The sequence below is a fragment of the Terrapene carolina genome, unplaced genomic scaffold (genome assembly GCF_002925995.2).
Source record: "Terrapene carolina triunguis isolate 2854851 unplaced genomic scaffold, T_m_triunguis-2.0 Scaffold139, whole genome shotgun sequence".
Classification (NCBI taxonomy): Eukaryota; Metazoa; Chordata; order Testudines; family Emydidae; genus Terrapene; species Terrapene triunguis.
The window spans coordinates 3,262,934-3,287,030 of NW_020664490.1; the positions used below are offsets into that span (position 1 = coordinate 3,262,934).

Below are 24,097 nucleotides of genomic sequence, written 5' to 3' on the forward strand. Positions count from 1 at the left end.
CTAGAGGGGTTAGATTGTTTTCTCCAATCTCCTGCCTTAGGATCCACACCGCAGGACCCAAGACACCACCACACCCGAGCTCCCCCACACACATAAGGAAGGTGCAGACTGTACCATGACAGTAAGCCCTGCCTTCTCTGTGGGATGCACCAAGTGAGCATTTCCAGTCCTCCCCAAGAAGTCTTTTGGCCAATTTCACTGCATGGCAGCACTGATATCCAAACTAACAACAAGGTTCAGAGTAAGAATGAGACATACATAATCAAATGTTCTTTTAAAATCCAAACACATTACACCTACCATGTGCCTTTGATTCACTAGTCTATGTTGCCATATTAAAACAGGTATTCACAAAAAAGTCTGCTTTTTCCATTTAATTAATTGCCATGCATAATGATTAACTAATAAAATATAAGTCTCATTACATACCCGATTCTGCAAACACTTATGAACATGTTAACTTGACTTACAGAGTAAATGGGACTTCACATGTGAGAAAACTTAAGCATGATTAGCAATCTGTTATCCTTTTACTTTAACTGTCTTTTTTCCCAACTGTTAATGGGATTTTGCTGTATCTAAGTATGAATAACAAAATTATGAGAGGTACCAGCATATTTTGGTGCTTGGAGCTGATTCTATCCCACTGATGAAGATCTGCCATTCACTACAATGGCAGCAGGATCAGATCTTTAGTGAGGCACATAAAATTAGAACAAAGTTAAATAAAAAATTAATTTTAAAATTGTGGCCTGTACACAATTGTTAAAACTGATATGATGTAATTAATTTGTCATTTCATTTTTACAGCTCCATTTAATTTACTTTGTTTGTTTACTTTGTGTAACCAGAGCCTCTTGGTGTCGGGGTGTGTAGCCTACCTCACCCTCTCTCTAGAGAAGATAACATTCTTTACAGTCATACCCAGCATATATGTTATACTGCATACAGAGAGTCAGGGGGAGACCACACATTATGTACTAAATGTGACACTTCAACACAATCACAAGCAGTCACAAAATGTCATTGTATTTAATGAATCATGACAATTAACAGTATTTAGATTATTTTCATATATTCATGCTTTCAATATAATGAAGACATCCCTGACGATGTGGAATTCTCAATAAATTATTTCCCCCTAAGTTAATGTTACTTTAGTTGCCATCAACTGTGATTACTTGAAAGGATTCTTATCTAGTTTTCATTCACATTTCTATAGTCCCAAGTGTAGCACGATACTCTTGTAAAGCAGACTGTAATTAAACACACAGATCTCTCTATGGTTTTCACATACTTTAAAACAGTGGGGAAAAATTAATTGTTTAACCAAGTTAACATTTTAGACCATTGCAGTCACTTCTGTAACAAAGAGATTCCCCAACCCCAAGTACTGTTACAGACACCGCAGGAATGGAGGTTGTCCATAACTCTGAAATGTTCGTAACTCTGAATACAGCACAGTTCAGGCTCCAGATCCAGCAGCTGATACTCCATGCCAGGTTTCAACAGCAGTTGAGCTCTTTACTGAGTGCCCCACATGAGTTTTCAAGCTAATTCCCCTCCGGGCAGGTAGGGGGGTGTGTGTGTGTGTGTGTGTGTGTGTGTGAGAGAGAGAGAGAGAGAGAAAGCCTCAGCGTCTTGTTGTAAGTGGCTGCCCAATGCGCGATGGTGGAGGGGTGGGGACAGGCAGCCCAGATGTCCCTCCCTTTAAGATACAATACAGGCACAAGTATCAGGCGCTAGCCATGTTAGTCTGTATCCACAAAAACAACAAGGAGTCCGGTGGCACCTTAAAGACTAACAGATTTATTTGGGCATAAACTTTCATGGGTAAAGTGAGGTTTTTTACCCACGAATACAGGCACAGTATATTATTTGCTTGTTTGTTTGTTTGTTTGTTTGTTTATCTCTGCTGCTGTCTGATTGGTTACTTCCGGTTTCACATGGTGTCTGGTTGACCCGTCAGTCTGTAATTCTGGTGTCTGTATCTTTGATGTTCTATTGTATATTGTGGTAAACCCAGGACAAACAGCTACATGGGGGGGAGGGGGAGTGTAGTAATTAGTCCCAGGGGGTTAAAAGGCCTCTCCCTATCCACTGAGGAGAGAGAACCACAGGGAAATAAGGTTCAGCTGGAAAAGGGGTTACTAGGGAATTAATTAGGTTCAGCTGGCTCCAACTGCTTGAGACCTTTTTAAACCCTCCCCTGCGTGGAAGGAAGGTGTGTGAGAGAAGCAGGGAAGCTGCCAGTAGACTAGGTGCAGCAAGACACTGAACCCTTCCAGGAAGGCTGCACTCCCTCCCCAGAAGGGAAGGAAAACAAGCACAAGGGACTGACTAAGGAAAGGACTAGCCGGACCCTGTGCTACCTATAAGGATTTGCCTTGCCCAAGCCTGTGTCTCCAAGGCTAAAAACAACTGAGCCTACTGAGAAGAAGGTACTTTGCCACAATATGTATGCATTGACAAATGAATGTTTTCTAAATATGCCTCAGGATCATCACAGAATGCTGGTACCAAAATCATCTTGAATTCCATGTTTCTTTGTGCTCAAATAATACAAAGCATCTCACATACACACTTTCATAACACATGAACTCTAGGTGAAGAGGCATAACTAAAAAGGAAAAGCAAAGTTTTACTGTCATATTATTAATGGTTTGTATTAATTGTAGCATCTAGGGGCCCATTGTGCCAGGTATTGTACAAACACAAAACCAAAAGACAATCCCTGGTCCCACAGACTCACAATCTAAGCATAAGACACGAGACTACAGATGGATACAGACAAGCTGAAGGGGGAGTACAAGGAAGCAGTGGGACAATACTGGTCAGCATGATAGGCAGTAGTGTCACACACCAGCAGACTAGCCTAGCTAGTCAATTCACTAGGATTAAATCATTGAACAACAATATCATCACATAAAAAAATGCATTAAAACTCTGAAATATGCACAAGGTAACCACCACCACAACCCTGAAATATATTCCGCTGCCCCGATGTGCTGGCCGCGGCTTCCCACCGCCCCCATTGGCCCGGGACAGCGAACCGCGGCCAGTGGGGGCCGCGATCGGCCGAACGTGCCGCATCAGCAGGTAAATAAAACTGGCCCGGCCCGCCAGGGTGCTTACCCTGGCGAACTGCGTGCCAAACGTTGCCGACCCCTGCTATATAGGATTTTCTCACCCAATACTATTAATTTTTGGTATCGGGGAAAAGTTTAGAAAAAAAATCAGTGCAGAGTTATGTCTTCCCTTTGTAAGTGGCAAATCCTTGACTTCAATGGGACTACTTGGGTGAGTAAGACTGGCAGAATCCCAGTGTCACCAATTTGGTGACACTAAGGGGCAACCATTACGTAATTTAATACTACTTTTTGACCAGAAAACCCTCATACAGTGAAAATGAGGAATGCTGAGTATCCACATGACCCATTTCCCTAGATACTGCTCTGTCAGGGCCAGAGAGCCATATTCTGGGGTAATTTCATCAATGGCATTAGTTCAGATTTACCATGGGCCCATGATGTTTTGAGAGAACACAAAAATTCATTTTTTTCCCCACCTATCATAATGTTTTCTGAATCTCAAGCTTTTTAAGTAGCTGCTGGGGAAACCTGTTGAAATTATGTCAATAAAGCATAAGAAAGTAGACAGGAATTTTGTGGTTGAGGTTTTGCCATAAACACGCTGTTTAAATAATACAGATTCACATTTGCAAGGGCTAAGCTCTGCCCTGACTTCAACCTGTGCAATTCCATTATCTTCAATGAAGTGCCCTGACATGTAAGTCAGAGCGGAATTTAAGAGTTGCAGTTCAACAGGGAAAAATCAAAGACCGTTTAAAAAAATACTAGCACTAAGTCAGTGCCTGTTACAAGATAAATTACTGTGTGGATCAGTGGTCAACAGCATTTAAACAGGTAGGTGTTCAAATATTCCACTGGAAGAGATCTGCCTCAACATCTGCTACATAATTTAGGACCAATTATGCTCTGAGCTATTCCACTGGAATTACTTTGGATATACTTCAGTGCAGCTGAAAACAGAGTATGGCCCATTGTCTCCACAACAATGCACTAAGATTTTCTAAAAGCAACTCCTATATAATTTCAACAAATTACTTTCATTCATTTAGTTCCACTCATTACCATGCTACTCTTAAGCACTAATGATGAGTCATCATTGTGATAATATTCATATAGATACTAGCAAACATTGTAACCTGTTTTTTTCCACGCAAGAATGATTCTTCATTTTCCAACCTCAGTATATTTTTTGTATAATTAAACAAATTTCTATTCCCGTATTTCCCACCACCTCTTCCCTCCCCACAAAATAAACATCCTGTGCTACGATATCGCAAAACTTGGCTGCACTGAATTATCCTGCAAATGGCCCGGAAAGTTCCCAACAACAAAATAAGTGCATGGAGATTGCTCCTCACATTTCAGGCAGGCAGATCTGGAGGTAAAAGGGGTTTGTTTTTTAAAAACTAAACAATCATATTTACAATGGCAGGGACATCTGGGATCCATCTTTCTTCCTCACTGGTTGGAAGATTTTTATTTAAAATATGGGCTATTTGGAAACTCTGGACCTGAATGTTCTTTAAATTTGTCTCCTACAGTCTTCAGTGAGAGAAAATTAAATAAGAGCTATACTGGGACACTTGTGTTCATACCTACCCAGTGCTGATTAGCAGTCACATATTGACCTCTTGTCACATTCACCCCACAGCTGTCTATTTGATATTTCAGGATCCATTCTTGTATCTGAACATACTATTTGTATATTTTAAATATAATACTTTGTGCCCGTAAATTAAATCAGTACTGTGCTGCAGTAGTGGCAGTGCTCAGCACTGTCATTCAGAAGATCCGGATTTGATTTATGTTGGCCTCCCTCCAGTGTAAAATTAGAAGATCCAGTTTGTAGCCTCCAGGCTCAGTCCCCTTTGTTTCTAAAGTCCAGTGCCAGAACAGCAGCTCCTGCACCATGGTACACAACCAGAAGCACTGGCAACATGCTTAATACTTGGCTTCCTCTCTCGTTAGGGGTTCTATTCTGAAAGGAGAACTTGGTACAAGTTCTTTATTCACTGAAGACTATGCAGAACAGACTTCCCCACTCTGCTTAACCAATACGCCTTGGTAGAACTGGAGAGACAGCTTCTAAGGATGAGAGGATAATTCAGTCTCCATGCTCATTTAATCATTAGCCTCTTTGCTGAAACTTGGAATTGGACTGAGCCTGTCAACACATTCACACAGACCTACAGCTAGTCATGATGAGATAATGATATTAAGTAGCTACTAATTAGGGCTGGGTATAAACAAGTGACCCAGAGATGGGAAAGCTTTGTATTCCATTAGCAGGCCTAAGGCACAGTCTTGGCAGGCACAAAATCTATGACTGTTTTGTTTTTTCAAATTGGGTCACAGATGGCTACCTCTGCTCCATGCTATTCCCCTAATGCCTTGTCTGACAATATGGTTATCATCTGAATTATGGTAGTAACTTCTACAGGCCTAACAGATCAGGTCCTGGCTGTGCTAGATGCTGTACAAACACACAGTAAGAAAGAGCTCCTCCTCCAAAGAACTTACAGTCTAAACAGGCAATATAAGCATAGGATGGGAGGGGAAAGAGGCATAGAGAGGTGAAGTGACCTGCCCAACATCATACAACAGCTCCATGGCAGAGTTGGGAATAGAATGCAGGTCTGCTGAGTCCCCATCAAGTACTCTATCCACTGACCTGCACTGCCTCCCTGATTTGCAAACAAGGCAAGTCACATCAGGCTCTCATACATCCCTGTGCCAAAGAGAACAATGAGGCCATGCCAGAAACAGCAGCCCCTCATCTCTTCCCATTTCACCCCTTGTAACTACGGAGGAAAACTCCATGGCAAAGCCTCAGCCTTGCCTATTACCAATCCCTTGAGCTCACTACTCCTATTCGCTGCTTTAGAATTCAAACTATTTTTTAAGGGAGGAGAAAAGCGGAGGTTGCGGAATCATTAAAAAAACGAGTTCCTATTTTACTGATGGTAGCAAGGAATGATAAAGTAGCAAAAGTAATGAATCTAAAATGCTGGCTCCATATTCAAAATGTACTTTACTAAATGATGCCTCCACTGTATATACAGTAAGAGCTTTAAAGAGCATGCAAAGTAACTTGGGTGGGGGGAAAATCAATCAAATAGAATTTATAGTTAGGAGAGTACTTAGTATTACTGTTTTATCCTTAAATGGAACACAAACCTAAGCACGAAAGGTTTCATTTTAAGACCATTTACGTGCATTGCCCAAATCATTATTTGGGGCAATGCTTATTTTGCATTTTCTTTATACCTGTCATGTTATTTTGCATTTGATATAGAGATTGGCCAAGGTAGCAATGAAGAAGGCATTGAAGTAAGAAGCACTCCAGAAACCAATCTTTGTTTGAAACGTCTGCACTCACATCAAGTCAGTCAGTTGCTAGTTGGTATTTTGGGGATGAGGACAAATTTAGTGGCCACAATTTGGAGAAACTAGTGGTAGGGAAAGGAGAGGAATGTGGGCTGGATTAGGAGGCTACAGTAACCAAGATGAGCGATGAGGGCTTAGACAATTTTTTTTTTTTTTTTTTTGTGCACGCCAGACAAGCTTTTTTACAATTGGAACAGACAGGAACAGTCAGATTTTCAAAATGTTGTGGAGAAAGTATCAGCAAGATTCAGGGAACCTTCCTCTTCCAAGAAATGTGGAGAAAATTGTGGCTTGGCAGCTCTGGCATTATCTGGGGTCCTGGGATACTTTTGTAACCCACACACCTCCTGGGTGTGGTGTTCTGTCCCATCTAGTGGCACCGAGACCACTTAGAAAGAGATTTATGAGTTTGCTCTACAGCCATAGCTAAATGCATGAGCCTCTATTGCATGAACTAAAAGCCACATGGCCTTTAACTAAGGCTGTAGAGCAAACTCATTAGTCTCTCTCTCTCCCTAAGTGGTCTCGGTGTCACTAGATGGGACAGAGCACCACACCCAGGAGGTGTGTGGGTTACACTTTATTTCAGCTTCCCCATTTATATCAGCTGCTTAGAACCAGCACATTCTTCACAATCATTTCCCCTAAACAGCACTACCTCTGAACAGGAACCTCTACTACCCCCTTTCCTTACAACGGTTGACCCCTCATTTGGGAACCTCTCTCGCTGCTCTGGACACCGCTCCTGCATTTCTCTTTGTGGCCCAACCATCCCAAGTTTCATTCCCAGTGTTAACCTACTGAACTCAGTGGAGTTATTTATATCAGGGAATGAACTTATAACTGACAAGGTTTTAGAAGAAGAGACAGTGGAGAGCCCGATAGGAATGATTTGATCATAGGGAGAATTGCCTTTTGCAATATCTTGTACTATGATGACTCTGTGTTGTGATTTTCAGGGCTTGGCCCTATGAACCTAATCCAGGGGTGGGCAAATTACGGCCCAAGGGCCGCATCTGGCCCTTCAGACATTTTAATCCAGCCCTTGAGTTCCCACCGGGGGAGTGGGGTGTTCCGGGGCTTGCCCCGCTCTGGCACTCCAGCCGGGGAGTGGGGTCGGGGGCTTGCCCTGGTCCGTGCGTGCCATGGCTCTGCACGGCTCCCGGAAGCAGCAGCATGTCCCCTCTCCGGCTCCTATGTGTAGGGGCAGCCAGGGGGCTCCGCTCCACAGGCTGCCACAGCCCCAAGCACCACCCCTGCAGCTCCCATTGGCTGGGAGCCACGGCCAATGGGAGCTGCAGGGGCAGTACCTGCAGACGGGGCAGCGTGCAGAGCTGCCTGGCTGCGCCTCCGCCTAGGAGCCTAGGGTGGACATGCCACTGCTTCTGGGAGCTGCTTGAAGTATGCGCCACCCAGAGCCTGCACCCCTGACCGCCTCCCGTGCTCTAATCCCCTGCCCCAGCCCTGATCCCCCTCCTGCCCTCCGAACCTCTTGGTCCCAGACTGGAGCACCCTCCTGCACCCCCAACCCCTCATCCCCAGCCCCACCCCAGAGCCCACACCCTCAGCTGGTGCCCTCACCCCGTCCTGCACCGCAGCCCCCAATTTCGTGAGCATTCATGGCCTGCCATACAATTTCCATACCCAGATTTGGCCCTCGGGCCAAAAAGTTTGCCCACCCCTGGCCTAATCCCATACTCCTCATGCAAGAAAAATTCCCACTGAAATCAATAGGGGTTTTCTTCTGTAGGGAGTATGTAGTTAGGCTCCTTGTCCTAAGGATGCACAAGAACAAAGATATCTCAATTGTAGAATGAGCTAAACACACATTTTTTAAAGTAGCTCAGTGATAGGACAAGATCATTTTACAGAGTGCCCTCCCAAATACTCTGAAGCAACAGTCCAGAAAAGCCCAGAGCATGGTGCTGTCCATTTTCATGGAATTATAACTAAATATCATTAGTTACCAACAAAAAAATTATAGAGAGCTAAGGTTAAAGGTGTGTTTCAATGGAATCCATCTAAAAACAACACTACACTTCAACAAAAATTTTACACCTTTAAAAAACAAAACAAACATAAGCAAGTCTTGAAGTGAACAGATAAAGGATTTGGGAACTAGAACCTTGAATAAGAAATGGGATTTTATAAATCAGTAATTTATTGTGTGTTCATTTTTCAGATTTCAATGGGAAATTTAAGGGTATGTGAGTAGCATAAATCAGGTGGAATGAGAGAAGGATGAAGGACTATAGGGCAGTGGGAAAAGTCTGGAACTCTTAACTGTTCCCTTCATAACATTTAGGTTTTACAAAAAGTGTAGAATAATTTTAAATAGAGTTGGTATTTAAGTTTCCTAGGAGGGAAGCTCCGCTCTGACAATTCTTATGAGGCCCATCAAAGCAGGCTTCTCCACCTCCAGACTTCAGCAAGTCCACAGGAGGTGTGTGTGGTGGAGGGGAGTTATACCCATGTGGGATATTGGGGTAGTGGAGAAGAATGGAAAGGAAGCTTTTATCCAAATTGAAAACTAATTGTTTTAATTAAGTTTAACATAGATAAAAGCCTCTGCTTTTCCATGCCTCACTCTCCTGTCCCCCTGCCCAGGATGTGTACACACATCCTCTAGACCTTCCCCAGTTTCATGTATTTCCCCACTACATCCCCTTCCTATTCTGCCACTCTCCCACTTCCTGTACCTGGTACTCCCCAGATTCCTGCATTCCCAGGCTCCAAGCTACCAAGTCTCCTAGTCCCTGTCCTCCTTGCCCCCCATGTCCACCTGGACATCCCCTTCACAGTTCTTGCTTGGATTCAATTAGCAGGTCAATTTTAAACATTTCTCTGTATACAACCAAAAACACTCTTGTGCAAGGGTGGCTTAGGTCATTGTCACAGGCAACAAAAGCGGAAGAGAGTCCAATGGGGGAGTAAAGAAACAATACTGGATCCTGCCACTTGATGGGACACCGAACTCTTTGCAATTTCAAAGATTGGCTTCTTTTTGGGGTAGTTGTGGGTGAAATTGGGACTTGGAAAAAAAAATCAGGCTTATCAGGGACATTAGCCTTTGTTCCATAATGCAATCTTGGCCAGATCCTAATTATCTAGGCCTGATCTTGCAACACCTATACATTTATTTAATGTTATTGACTGCAGTGAGACTACTCACATGTTTAAAATGCCTATATAATTGGGGCCGCAGCACACAAACCCATGCCATTTATTTCAAAACCAAAACTCCCATTTAACTTCAATGGCTAAAGATTAGGTCCTCAGAGAGCAGAGCCAACACCAATTTATGCTACTGTCAGATAAATACTGTTACAGTGGGGAGACACAGCAGGCGTCTCTCAAATGACATTTAACTACATCTTACAAGCGTAAGGCAGCAAGAGATATTAAAGCACTCTGAGAAGGATCTGAAGGTGCCCTCTTTACGACAATGCCTCACTAATGAATACCAGGAATGCTCCACATTCCAGGATTACATATCTTCAGATCTACAAATTATTTTGTACAGAACAAACTTTTTGGCAGTCGGTGTTTCATATTTATTCATATGTAGACAGCATTTGTCGTTAGCTAGCTCATGTAACTCTTTTTGCATAAGTGGCAAAGATGACATTTTGGGCTTTTTCGTGACACTTCTTTTTGTCTCACATAGAGATTGGTTACATAAACAAATTCAAATCATCCAGGACAATAAACATTCTGGAAACTTACAAGAAAGAGAAGGCTCTGCTTGTATCACATAGCATAATATTTTCATATCAATCACTAAGGTATTATACTTCAATGTTACATAATTATGGTAGATGTAAGTAGCACTTAATGTCATTAATGTTGAACCCCATTTTTCAGCTGATTCTAACTTTCTCAGATAAATCCCTTTTGGAGTGAACTATTCCATGCATTCCCAATGGTTATTTTTAAAGGGAGAAAATGAGTAAAATCAGTTCTGTTACTTCTGAATTATTCAAATATGCAAAAAAAATACACTTTTCCATATGCTTTGAAAATAATTTTAATGCTGTAACTCAAAATGGCTATAGGTGCGAACTTCAAACTTGTCATTTTGTAGATCTAAGAGGTAAAGAGAAAAATAGGCTAGGCCAGAAGAAAATCAGTTATGTATTTTTATGGTTTGAAGTGTTTTTAAGTTGTGAATTCAAATATGACCATTAAAACAAGGTTTCTTGCTGAACTTTTTAACTAGAGCAGTTTCTAATGCTGTACGCATACACAAGTTAAGGATACCACGGTTAAGAATGTAGTTGTTAAACTCTGTCCCTGCAGAGCTCCTAAACTGTGCAAGACTGCAGTTCTGGTCCAGACCAAGGCAATGCAGGAAGAGTTTGAAAATTTCCCAAGCTGAAAAGCTCCAGATTTATTTTTTCATTTTTCTTAACACCCTCTAATCCCACAGCTCTTCCTTCCCCATCGCCCCCCAGGAAATTAAATGCAAAGAGGAAAATACAAAGTTATATCAATGCAACAATAAGGACTGAAAAAAATCTCACACTCAAAAGACAGGAAACTCCAAACGCTGACATTGCTCCTGAAACTCTAATTTAACAATGCTGCATCTATTCGTATTTTCTATTCTTCCTTCCCATGTTCAATTTAACGTGTAATGTATTGCATGTATTATAAATGTGCATACCATAACAAATATAGGAAATATAATGTGGCAATGTTAACTTTGCTAGACCTAGCATTAACCTGCGGGTATTTCTGACATATCAGTTTTACATTTCCCATCCTTAATTATGCATAAAGCATAGTTATTTGTGAATACAGTAACTATCTTTTGCTTTCCTAAACCATCTTTTTATCTAAGGATCTCAAAGTACTTTAAAAAACTGAACTTCATTTACACCCTCAGGTGCAGCATGGTGCAATATGCAGTGGGGGCCAACGTGCCTTGGAGCAATTCATGTACAAAAGTTTAAAGCTGACTTGGTGGTGCAAAGGGAAAGAACATAAACCCTTCCTCAGTTCAAAGCTCCTCCATAGAGCACCACCTGCCACATCTCTCCCCTAAGTAGTGCCCCTCTTTTGAAGCCACACTAGCCAGCTCCGTGCTCCCCAGCAAAGCAAGCGTTTTAGGTGCCATGCCCCACTTCAATTCCCTTCAAGATGGGCTTACCACCAAGGGAGCCTGCTATCCTGAACAGAAACAGTCACAGCCCAGGGCTGAATTTAGTCCATTAATAAATTAAGCCCCACCATGCCGCTATGATACCCATTTCCTATGAGTTAAGATGAGGCACAGAAGTTACGGTCATACAGGTAATTAGGAATGGAATTGGGAATAGAATCCAGGAGTCCCAGACTCTTACTGTAAATCACCAAAGTCAGTGAGACTGATTCTCTTTTCCAGCTGCAGGAATAGGGGGGCCCCTATCCTCATGTTATCCAGACCCCAGTTCTGTCTGCTTAAGCTGCCTTTTTGCTTCCCCTATCCTCATGTTAGCTGGACCCCATTTTAATCTGCTCTAACTTGTGTCTGGCTGCTCATTGCCCTCTGGCTCTGAATAGCAGAGTGCAGCAGCACTCCATGATAGGGTGGCAGGCCCAGGACTTCCTGATGCTTCCACTGAGAAGATTCAACCCCCTACCTCGCTCAATCCAAGGATGTGCTTTTACAGGTGTGTTCATTCCCTAAATGAAGGCAGACTCCAACTCAAAGCCCAAAATATGAAACTACCAAAGATGCTTCATGATGTAAGGCCATATCCAGCAAGTGAGGTGTCCTACTGAAGGCAATGAAAATAAAAACCAAGGTGAAAGAAAATCAAAAGTCCTATACAAACATATCAACCAATTCTCAGATCAAACATATTGGCCAAATTCCACTCTCATACAGTGGCGTTGGAACAATTTTTTATAGTGGAAGTGCTGAAAGCCCTTGAACAAAACTGTAAACCCTGTATATGATGGAAAGCACTTCCAGCCAGAGGGTGCTGCTGCACCCGCAGCATCCCTAGTTCCAGCACCCCTGCTTTCAGATAGCCTGGAATAAGTCTAGGGTACTGAAAACTCCACTGATTTCATTATTGAACTGTAACATATTTCCCTTCCCACTCCACATGCTTTGCTTTTAACAACAGTCCTCATGCTGACAGGGATGAATTGAGCTTCCTGGGAAGTGCACCTAATGCTAATAAATTAGCAGGTATCACTGCAGAATATCCCAAGGCTAATCCCTCTACTACCCCATAAGTGGAGTATGCCATTTTCACAGCACTCAAAGCTCCCTTTCTATGTCAGTTTAAGAATAGAAAAATGGAATGCATAATTCTTACATCATGACAGCATCAAACAGAAGAAACTGGGAGTTATACTTGGGATGAATCTGGCCAAAGATGGTTATGTTTGTTGAGATTTTTTATGACAAATTTTAGTGCAGAGAATTTTTTTTTTGGGGGGGGTGAGAGGTAACACTTTCTTCCAATTAACATTTTAAAACAGATAAATGGGCAGTTGCCATTGTAATATATACACACAAGAGTTAATGTTTATCCCACTTAAGCACAGCATTTCATTCAGAGAAATGTAATGTAGAGTGTGATAAATTAATACTAATAAGATCAAATGAACTATTTCCTTCATATTACAAAGGTAATGCACCTATTAAATATTAATACAAGCTTCATGAAATCCCGTTAGACTGTGAAAATGAAGAGGCAATTACTACCTCATTTACTGATTACCTTTTAATTTTTATTGAAGTATATTATTTGTTAAATAAATAGATAACAAGCTTAATTTCACAAATAGGACACAATAAAGTTTATAAGCCAAATTCATGCCTGGTCTATGTCCATATCTCAGTGGAGTTACGCCAGGAATTAATTCAGTGTTCTTGCATCTTTTTATTGTTACAGCTTAATCAACTTTTCTTACTATTAAATGTTATCTGCCAGTTGCTAAGATAATGGTATGAAAGTGTCACATGCAAAAATGTGCTTATACGGGCTATCATCCACTGAAAACTTCAAAAAAAACTTCAAAAACAGACTCCAACAAGAAACTGCAGAATTGGAATTAATTTGCCAACTGGACACCATTAAGTTAGGCTTGAATAAAGACTGGGAGTGGATGGGTCATTACACAAAGTAAAAACTATTTCCCCATGCTAATTTTTCCCCTCCTGTTACTCACACCTTCTTGTCAACTGTTGGAAATGGGCCATCCTGATTATCACTACAAAAGTTTTTTTTCTCCTGCTGATAATAGTCCACCTTAATTGATTAGTCTCATTATAGTTGGTATGGCAACACCCATTTTTTCATGTTCTCTGTGTATATATATCTTCCTACTGTATTTTCCACTACATGCATCCGATGAAGTGGGTAGCCCACGAAAGCTTATGCCCAAATAAATTTGTTAGTCTCTAAGGTGCCACAAGTACTCCTCGTTCTTTTTGGAGATACAGACTAACACGGCTACCACTCTGAAACCTGAAAACACATGCTAATCCTATAAATAATCCATACATTAACAGGAAAATTAATCCCTTTAACAAATAATGGCTCCCTCTACAGGGCCTAATCCTGCAGTCTTTACTTCAGCAAAACTCCTATTGACTTCAATGGGAGTTTTGCCTAAATGTGGATTGCAGCATTTTGCCCATATTTAGGAATAAATTATAGCATTAAGAGACTGTAACATTACTACAGAAATAAAAAGTCTATCACATGAAAATAATTTCAAAGCTTCCTCTGGTAGTGTCCAAGAAGACAGTTACAAAATAAAAAGGGTTGTACTGAATATATACTCCAGACTAGTGTATAGCTAGGCATCCTGGGTATCAGGTTTTTGAGAAAGAAATGACAGTATTTTTTACTCCTAACTTTGCGCATTTTGGATATTTGGTTAAACAGGAGAGTCCTTGCTGTTTGTTCTCTTTGTTTACACAAACGCTCTACAAAAAACAGATGTGTAGTTGATTAGTATTTTCAATTCTGAATTTATTGACAGCTCAGATGGTTTATGAACCAGAACGACCAGGAAAAGCTGCACAAATGGCACAGAAACGTGGTATTGTTTATAACACAGCCCCATGTTAGCAATGTTTCACTGAAAAATGTCATTGCCACAGTAACACAAACATCTCGCTTCCAACAGAAGTAGTGACTACGTACCTAATCCTACAGTCAGCTGGAAACTTTTAATAAGAAAATCAAATATAATAATTGGTTGTGGTCGTTAACTGGAAAATACTAACTGTCCAACAAAGGAAGGGTAGCAGTAACTGAAGTCAATGGATATACCCTGCTCACCTTCCTGTGTGCCAGAAGTAAACTGTCAGTTTCTTGCCAACACTCGTGTGTCAGACCCTTATTACAATAAAGGTAAAGGAGCCACATTAGGACTAATTAATGCAAAATAGCTAACTACATACAGTATTATAGACTTATAGAAAGAGATCTTCTAAAAATGTTAAAATGTATTACTGGCACGCGAAACCTTAAATTAGTGAATAAATGAAGACTCGGCACACCACTTCTGAAAGGTTGCTGACCCCTGAGCTAGAGTGATGTCGTATAGCTTTCTGCAGGCTCTCTTTCATCATGGATGAAATTCACCCATAATAAGAGTGATCATTTCACCCACCACTGAAATGCTTCCACCTCTAGAGTGAAACATAGCAAGTGTTTAACAATAATAATACATAAGGAAAAAACCTTGAGGAATATTTCTTCTTTGAGGAATGTCAATATCTGCAAACCATTCTGAAATAGATTAAAGACCTCCGCATAGTTTTTTGTAGTGCAGAGGTCGGCAACCACTGGCACGCAGCTCCTGGCGGGCCGGGCCAGTTTGTTTACCTGCCGCGTCGGCAGGTTCGGCCGATCGCGGCTCCCACTGGCCGTGGTTCACCGTCCCAGGCCAATGGGGGCTGCGGGAAGCGGTGCGGGCGAGGAATGTGCTGGCCGCAGCTTCCCGCCGCCCCCATTGGCCTGGGACGGCAAACCGCGGCCAGTGGGAGCTGTGATCGGCCGAACCTGCCGATGCGGCAGGTAAACAAACTGGCCCGGCCAGAGCTGCGTGCCAGAGGTTGCCGACCCCTGTTGTAGTGTATTAATTTTTTATCACAAGTGCCTTTCAGAACCTGTGATCAAAAAAGCAGCACTATAATATTTCAAAATGTAATGTTGTTCTGAACCCCAATAAGTGCTCTATTCTCATATACTTGCTTGGCTTTATTCTGTTCTCAGCAGTACAAAAACAATACAACTAGATATTGTTTCTAACAATAACTAAGAATATTATTCATTTATTGGAAGCTTAATAACAAAGTCACACATACAAGCACAGAGCTGTTTATTGATGCAGCATTTCACTTTAAGAGGTGTGTTGATTAACAGTACATGGAGTACTGCACATATTGACTTTTTAATCACATTTTCAACCACAAATCCAGAGCTCTTTGCTAGATCAGCATTGGTACAAGTAACATGGAAAATACATAAAGCTACGAACTCAAGATTTTCAAACATTTTGAGAGTATGGACCACATTTTAATATACAGATTGTCTTCATGACCATCTTCCCCCCTATTCACAATCACATAGACCACCTCCTCCCATTTGCAAGTGCATAACATCCCTGTGGCAATTACAGCTCTTGTTTATATGGCAAAAATATACTATGAGTATTTAATATATGTTTTATTTCTTTTACTGCAGTTTAGGAGCTGGAAATAAGGAGTCAGCACCATGTGATCAACCTGCTCTCTGTCCATCATCAGCAAGTGCTCTGTACACCACAGCTTGAGAACCTCTCTAAGACAGCATTTTTCAAAGTTCGGGTCATGACCCAGTACTAGGTAGTGGCATGTAAAGCACTGGGTCGCTCTGGTCAGCACTGCCGACCGGGACGTTAAAAGTCCCATTGGCGGTGCTGCCCAGCTAAGGCAGGCTAGTGCCTACCTGCTCTGACACCGTGCTGCGCCCCGGAAGCAGCCAGCAGTGGGTCGGGCTTCTAAGCAGGGGGGCCATGGGCAGGGCTGGCTCTAGGTTTTTTGCCGCCCCAAGCAAAAAATTCTTTGGCTGCCCCCCACCCCAGCCCTGGGCTCCCCCCAAACCCCCCTGCTGTCCCAGAGCTGGGTTCTCCCCCCCACCCGCACTCCCTGCTGCCCCAGTGCCGGGCTTTCCCCCACCAGTGCTGACTCCGCCCACTCCCCCCTTGCCTCCAGCCGGTCTGGCGCTAGCAGGGTTGGAGTAAGCAGCGGGGCTCCCGGGCCGCGCCTCAGCCCAGGGTCCCTCCAGCTGGGGCGCCCACCTCCAGGACCGGCCGGGACCCGGGAGGACAGAGCTGGGGGACCGCCCGGCAAAGGGCTGAGGAGCTGGGGCAGGGCAGCCCCAGAGGGAGCGGAGCCCCGGAGAGCGGGACGCGGGCCCCGCACGGCAGCACCCCGGGCACCAGTCCCCACTATGGCCCCGCTGCTGCTGCTGCTCCTGGCCGCCCTGCCACAGTCCCTGGGTGGCTCGGGCCGCTCTGCCCAGCCCCGGCTGCAGCGCTGGAGGGTGGCTGCAGGCGGCTCCATGCGCCCTGCGTGGTCGGCCCCAGCCCAAGTGTCCCGCGCTCAGAGCCCGCCCAACCATAAGGTGCGGGCGCTGCTCCCCGACGCGAACCGCAGCGGCCCCTGGGCACCCACTGTGCAGAACGCGCTGCTGCACCAGGGCCGGCTCTAGGCTTTTGCCACGCCAGCAAAAAAAAAAAAAAAAAGGTGGCTGGAATGCCGCCCCTGAAAATCTGCTGCCCCAAGCATGTGCTTGGTTTGCTGGTGCCTGGAGCCGGCCATGGCCAGGGGTCTCTGCGCACTGCCCCCGCCCCAAGCACCGGCTTTCTGGACAATGGGAGCTGGTAGGGGTGGTGCCTGCGGGCGAGAGCCAGACCTGCTGCTGGCTGCTTCAGGTGCAGCGCGGTCTGCGGTGCCAAGACAGGCAGGAAGCCTGCCTTAGCACCCCCGCTGCGCCACTGACCGGGCGTCACCCGAGGTAAATCCACACCCCAATCCCACGCACCAATCCTCTGCCCCAGCCCTGATCCCCCCAAACCTGGAACATCTTCCTGCACCCCAAGCCCCTCATCCCCGGCCCCACCCCAGAGCCTGCACCCCCATCCCAGAGCCCTGACCCCCTCCTGCACCCCAACCCTCTGCCCCATCCCAGAGCTCACTCCCACACCCTGAACCCCTCATTCCCAGCCCCACCCCGTAGCCCTCACCCACACACCCCAACCCTCTGCCCCAGGCCTGAGCCCCTCCCACACCCCAAACCCCTCATCCCCAGCTCCGTTGGGTGATGGGCATCAACAATTTTCTTCAACTGAGTCCCCAGAAAAAAAGTTTGAAAACCACTGCTCTAAGACATATGGATGGCCTTTTGGCTGAAGCACAGAACTTGTAATAACAAGATCTCTAGCTCTGTCTGTGCCAGAGCCTTCCTATGTGAAAGTTACTTCACCTCTCTGGACGCTAGTGTGCACACCTGCAAAATGGGAATACTTCCCTGTCTCACAGGGCCCCTTGAGGCTTAAGCCATTGTTTGTAAAGCACATTTTTAAGGTAAAACTGAAGGCTCCTGGTCTATTATCTTCTTTCCTGGGATGATTTACCTTCTGTCTGTTCAGAAGATGACCATTAATCTCAGAACATAAGAAAAATCTCATCTGCAGGATACCAAAGAAGTCCCACAAGATTCATGTTACAAGACTGTAAGCCCAAAATTCTGCTCTCAGGGTTGTTGATGGGAGATTTTTACAGGCAGAATGAGCAAAATACTGGAATCAAGATCCACCATATGTAGTAGAGAGCAGAATTCTGCCCTTACGGATTATGCCTTTTTTATACACCTACTTGCAGAGGCTGAACCTGACACAGGCAAAATCATGGAACTGTGTCCAGGCTGCAGGATCAGGCCTACAGTTTGTAAGTATCAATTTAAACAAAGACCGCACCAGTTATAATAGCTGTTGTAATCAGAATTTAGTACTAAAACTTGCAATCAGATCCAAAAATATGGCTTTGATCATCTGTTATTTAGTTATCTGGCTGCATCATGGCATTGTTACCTAATCTCTGCAAGAAGTACTACTAATTGCAAACCATTACAAATTGCATTATCTAAAGAACTGGGAACTCAACATAACTGCTTATTATATTTATTTGTTCTCACTTCAGAGACAGTGGATTTATAGCACTACTTCTTCCTTTTGCTGCTCCCAGGACACACTTGGAAATGAGATGTTTCATCTTTAGGGGTTTGTCCTGGTAAAATACTCATATAAATCATTAAAACAGTCAAAGTGGTTTTGATTTTATTTTTGTAGGAACAAAAGAGCATGCCCTTCCTGAGATTTCACTCAGTCCCTACTCAAACTCTCACTGAGGTTAGCCCATAGACCGGCCATCATCTAGGACAGTAGTTCTCAACCAGGGATCTTGGGGTCACATGGGAGGCCGCAAGCAGGTTTCAGGAGGTCCGCCAAGCCTGGCCGGTGTTCGACTCACTAGGGCCCACGGCAGAAAGCCAAAGCCCTGCCACAAGGAACTGCAGCCCAAGGCCCTGAACGCCTCCACCCGGGGCTGAAGCCGAAGCCTGGGCAACTTAGCTTCGCAGTGCCCCATATGGCGTGGGGCCCCTGGGCATCTGCCCTGCTTGCTACTCCCTAGCACTGGCCTTGGCTTTTATATGCAGAATAACAGTTGTGGCACAGGTGGGCCATGGAGTTTTTATAGCATGTTGGGGAGGCCTCAGAAAGAAAAAGGTTGAGAACACCTGCTCTAGGACAGTGGTTTTCAACCTTTTTTCATTTGCAGACCCCTACAAAATTTCAAATGGAGGTGCGGACTTCTTTGGAAATCTTAGACATGGTCTGCAGACCCCCGCCTGGGGTCCACAGATCACAGGTTGAAAACCACTGCTCTATGCAGCCCAACTGGACTGTGGTGTGATACAGAACGACACTTCCTCAAAGGGAGCTCCTAGGTGACCAAGGGAAATGGGACTGTGCACCCCCCTTAGGATGGTGCAGCGGGCTCTTCTGCCTGTGTATTTTGCCAGCTCTGCCCTTGTGCACCTGTGCAAGGGACAGCCACAATCTGAGGCACAATTTCTCCTCACGCTTTCCCCAAAGTCCTTTTTCAACTGGAGGAGGAGGCATCAAACCCAGAAGGCAACAAGGAATGTGACTGCACTTGGTGTGTTTGTAGAGGAGGTAATGAACAGTGGCTGTAGGCATCCCTCTAAACAGGGGAAAGAACCTACAACATGCCTCAGCCAGGTCTGTAATAAAGAGGGGTATAACCTGAACCCAGGTGGCTCAAGTTATCACAGCAGAATTCCAGTCAGTCAATGTGTGGCAGACACCTCATGGAAAGGGAGCATGAGCTGTGAACACCAAGCTAGCACTTTGACTTATTCCTGGTGCGGTAGTGCCCCTATAGCAGTGGTTTTCAAACTGTGGGTCGCGATCCAGTACTGGGTCTGGAATGTAAGGCCAGGGCCGGCTCCAGCATTTCTGCCGCCCCAAGCAACAACAACAACAACAAAAAAGCCGCGATCGCGATCGGCAGTGGCAATTGGAAATAATAATAATAAAAAAAAGCCGCGATCGGCAGCGGCAGTTCAGCAGCAGGTCCTTCGCTCCTAGAGGGAGTGAGGGACCTGCTGCCCCCGAATTGCGGCAGGTGCCGCCCCTCTCCCTTGGCCGCCCCAAGCACCTGCTTGTTAAGCTGGTGCCTGGAGCCGGCCCTGTGTAAGGCACTAGGTCACAGTGGCTCTGGTCAGCACTGCCGACCGGGCCTTCAAAAGTCCCGTCGGCGGTGCTGCCCGGCTAAGGCAGACTAGTCCCTACCTGTTCTGACACCGCGCTGTGCCCCAGAAGCAGCCAGCAGCAGGTCCGGCTCCTAGGCGGGGGTCACGGGGCTCCACGCACTGCCCCCACCCCAAGTTCCTGCCCAATGGGAACTGGGGGGGGCGGTGCATCCTGGCAAGAGCCACATGGAGCTGCTTGTGCGCCTCCGCCTAGGAGCCAGACCTGCTGCTGGCTGCTTCTGGGGTGCAGCGCAGTCCACGGTGCCAGGACAGGAAGGAAGCCTGCCTTAGCAGCCCCGCTGCACCGCTGACCGGGAGCCGCCCGAGTTAAGCCCGTGCCCCAATCCCCTGCCCCAGCCCTGAGCCCCCCCCCAAACCCAGAGCCCCCTCCTGCACCCCAAACCCCTCATTCCCAGCCCCACCCTGCAGCCCTCACCCCCCCACCCCAACCCTCTGCCCCAGCCCTGAGCCCCTCCCACACCTCAAACCCCTCATCCCCAGCTCCATTGGGTCACGGGCATCAACAATTTTCTTCAACTGGGTTGCCAGAAAAAAAGTTTGAAAACCACTGCCATATAGCCCGGGAACTCCGTGTCTGAAGCAAATAAAGAAACAGACTGGAGAACTGCTAAATCAAAATCTCCCTGGGTAGTATTGTGCCTAAACAACCTTTTCAACATGTACTGGATGGCTCTCAAAAAGCAACTATGGGTGTGCAACAGTTTCCCAACTACCAGTAACATAGTAACAGGAACTGATCTCTTATTGTTTATTTTAACCAACCCTCTCCCCACTCCACGGTATTTCCTTTTTGCATGCAATTTAAGACAGCCTAGGACAACAGAATCTGCCTCTCAAAAACCTGCACACTTTGGTCAATGTTCACTTTCTGCCCTTCACCCTGCAATGGTCTAAGGGAGACAGAAAGGAGCACAAGTGCTCTCGATAACTAAAAACAAAATTCTCTCAGCCCACAAACAGGCATTTAGCAAGAAGGAAACAATGAAGTGGAGAAAGTTACAGAAAACCTAAAGATCTGCAACATTCTACACCAGTTCATCAGAAAGCTTATAGGAAAAAATATCCATTGGAAATATTCCAAAAGGAGGGATTTCAAGCAAGGGAAAATTGTAACCAAGCTGTTCAACCCATATAAGATTCTTTCAGGATACAATGTACAATATCCAAGCTGTGGATAAGTCCAATATAAGCAAAGTGCTGCCCTGTTCAGAACACCAACATTCTCAAAACAATTACCATTGGTAACAGACATACTAGAACAGCAAATAGAAAGTGCCATTCTAGGTATGCTTTGAAATTCCTTTTTCTTCACAAAGACATTAATAAATTATTGTATAACAAACTAATCTCTGACCAATGAACCAAACATCAAGATTAAAACAGCAGAAAACCCGCTAGACAAGAAGCTTCCTTAAATTATTGAGCACCTGTCTCTGATATTCAGCACCATTCCTACTATCCCCCCAAGTAACCACTCTGAAACTAGCCCATGCCACAGAAGATTTTTAAAATACAGAAAGCATTTTAAGCAATTACTGTAACAAATTCCTACTGATCTCCTTCAAAGATGCACAATAACTCATTGGCCATGATCTTTTAATTATTTGGGCTTATGTCCCACACAAACATATATATAACTGGCTAGCCTGGTTAAACTTGTATTACTTCCTATTACTATTATGTCATATTTTAAAAAAATCTAGTACGTCTTTGAAAACGGTAACAAAATGCAAAGATGTAGACTCTGCGAGGCCTCTTCCAAACAGTGGGTCTAATTCTGACCTCTCTTGCACCAGTTTTGCCCCTGAGTAACTCCACCAGAGTTACTTCTATTTTACATCAGCTGAAGTGAGATCTGATTTAGACCTACTATCCTACATCTCACCCGCTATTGCCTTTCATCATTGGAGCTGCAAACAAGAACCTTGGGTATAAATATCACCTGTGATTAGCTCTCACAATCCTGCTCCAAAGAGTCTTGTAATTCTCTCTCACTACTGTGGGACTAAGAGTTTATCACCTGTAACTGACTCTCTCATTTTTGTGCCACAAAAGTGATTCCATTGTACATGACCTGCGAGTGACCTGCCTTTCACTCGTCTCTCCCTCTGCTTGTAGCTCCCTTCTGGGGCTGCAGCCACCCCGAGTCCGCACACCAGCTACTGACATGACTACACTGCGACACATGGGTGTCCAAGAGGCAGGACTTCACCCGCAGAGAGCCGGCTGAGGTATTGCCTCGGCCCCAGGCTGCAAAACAAAAACACTCTCCCCAGAGGCGCCGGCGGCAGCAGCAGTAATACAGGGACTCGCAGCGTGCAGGGTTTTCGCGGGCTGGGGATTAGCGCGGAGCAGCAAGTGCTAGGGCAGGGTGGAGGAGGCGGGCGGCACCTGCCCTAGGCGGCCGCGCGCTCTTACCTGACCCGGTTGTCGCGGAACTTGCTCTGCTGGGGCTGGTTCAGGTAAATGGTGCGGGCTGCTGCCTCCGCCTGATCCGCTGAAGACGTGGCTCCGGACATCTCATCATCCGCCTTCTTATAGCCCGAGGGGGAACAAACGGGTCCTGCAGGGAACAGGAGCAGAGAGAGCCCGAGTCAGCGAGCAGCGCGGGAGAGACTCAGAGCAGCGGCAGGGAGATGCTGCACTGTGCACGGAGCCCCCCCATGCAGCTCTCTGGCCCCGCTGGGCTGCAGCCGCTGCCTCTGGCGGCCGCCAGCTCCTGGCTCCGGAGTAGCTGCAGCAGCCCGGGTGTTGCACTCCCCCGTGTCCCAGCCCTGTGTGTGCAGAGCCGCAGCACAGCGAGGGACGCTGCTGCCTGAGCGAGGGAGGCACAGACCCTGCCCTGCTCTCGCCGAGGCCGCTAATCATAAACACAGTAACAGCAACAAAAGGAGACACCCCTCCCTGCCCATCACAGCCGGTTAAACCCACCCACCTGTCCGCAGCAGCCTTTGCCGGTCCCCAGAGCCCCTGCACATGATGGTGCCTTATGGGGTGGGGTATTTGGGGGGCGGGGCGGGGTTATTTTAATGGGTACGTGGATAGATGTGAGTGAGAGTACATGAGCTGGGATTGACCCTGGCAACGGGAACCTCTGTAAAACAAAACACCCTGGGGATTAAAGGGGTGGGAGGGTATGATAGACTGAAGCGATCTTGCCTTTAGGAGTTTCCTCCCTGGTGTTTAGCCAAAGCAATGGCTGATGATGAATAATGCAAGCGCCAGTGGGAAAAGCGCTCCCAAGCACCAGTGTAAAGGAGGATAACCTAAGGCGATGTACTGGGAAGAGGCTGCAGCAGCGTGTTTCTTGTCAGAGAGGGCTTCCTGGTGCCGTTCATTCGCTTTAGATAGGGTGACCATAGCTCCCGTTCTGGCCAGGCCATCCCTTTTTGAAACCCTGTCCCGGCCGACCTGACTTTTTGGGGGGGCAAAAGTGAGCATCTGTCCGGTTTGTCTTGCAGACTTGATCAGTTTTGTCAGAAAAAAGTGGGGTGCGGTGCAGAGGAACGTGCGTGGGGACGAGCGGCGATACCAGCCCCGCACGGGCAGGGGAGAGTTCGGGCCAGCTCCACAGGGTGTCCCATTTCCCCTTTGGGAAATATGGTCATCCTAGTTTTAGGAAGAACACAAATGTGAAGGGAAGGAGGGTCCTGGGGCTGGATCAAAGGAGTGAGTGTTAGAACACCTGGGTTCTGTGCTCATCTCTTGCTACCGATTTCCTCTGATGTCAGAAAGTAACTGACCCTCAGGGCGCCTCAGTTC

The 24,097-nt window shown here is 45.5% G+C and overlaps 1 protein-coding gene across 1 annotated transcript in view; it reads right to left on the reverse strand.

The window, feature by feature from the left end:
- Positions 1–22,869, reverse strand: part of LOC112112818 (phospholipid-transporting ATPase IB-like) — a 422,105-nt gene extending 399,236 nt beyond the window's left edge. The window contains exon 1 of the mRNA XM_026653425.1: positions 22,754–22,869. Within this exon, the coding sequence (XP_026509210.1) occupies positions 22,754–22,854 (101 nt within the window). The 5' untranslated portion in view covers positions 22,855–22,869. The remainder of the gene's footprint in view (positions 1–22,753) is intronic.
- Between the last annotated feature and the right edge of the window lie 1,228 nt (positions 22,870–24,097).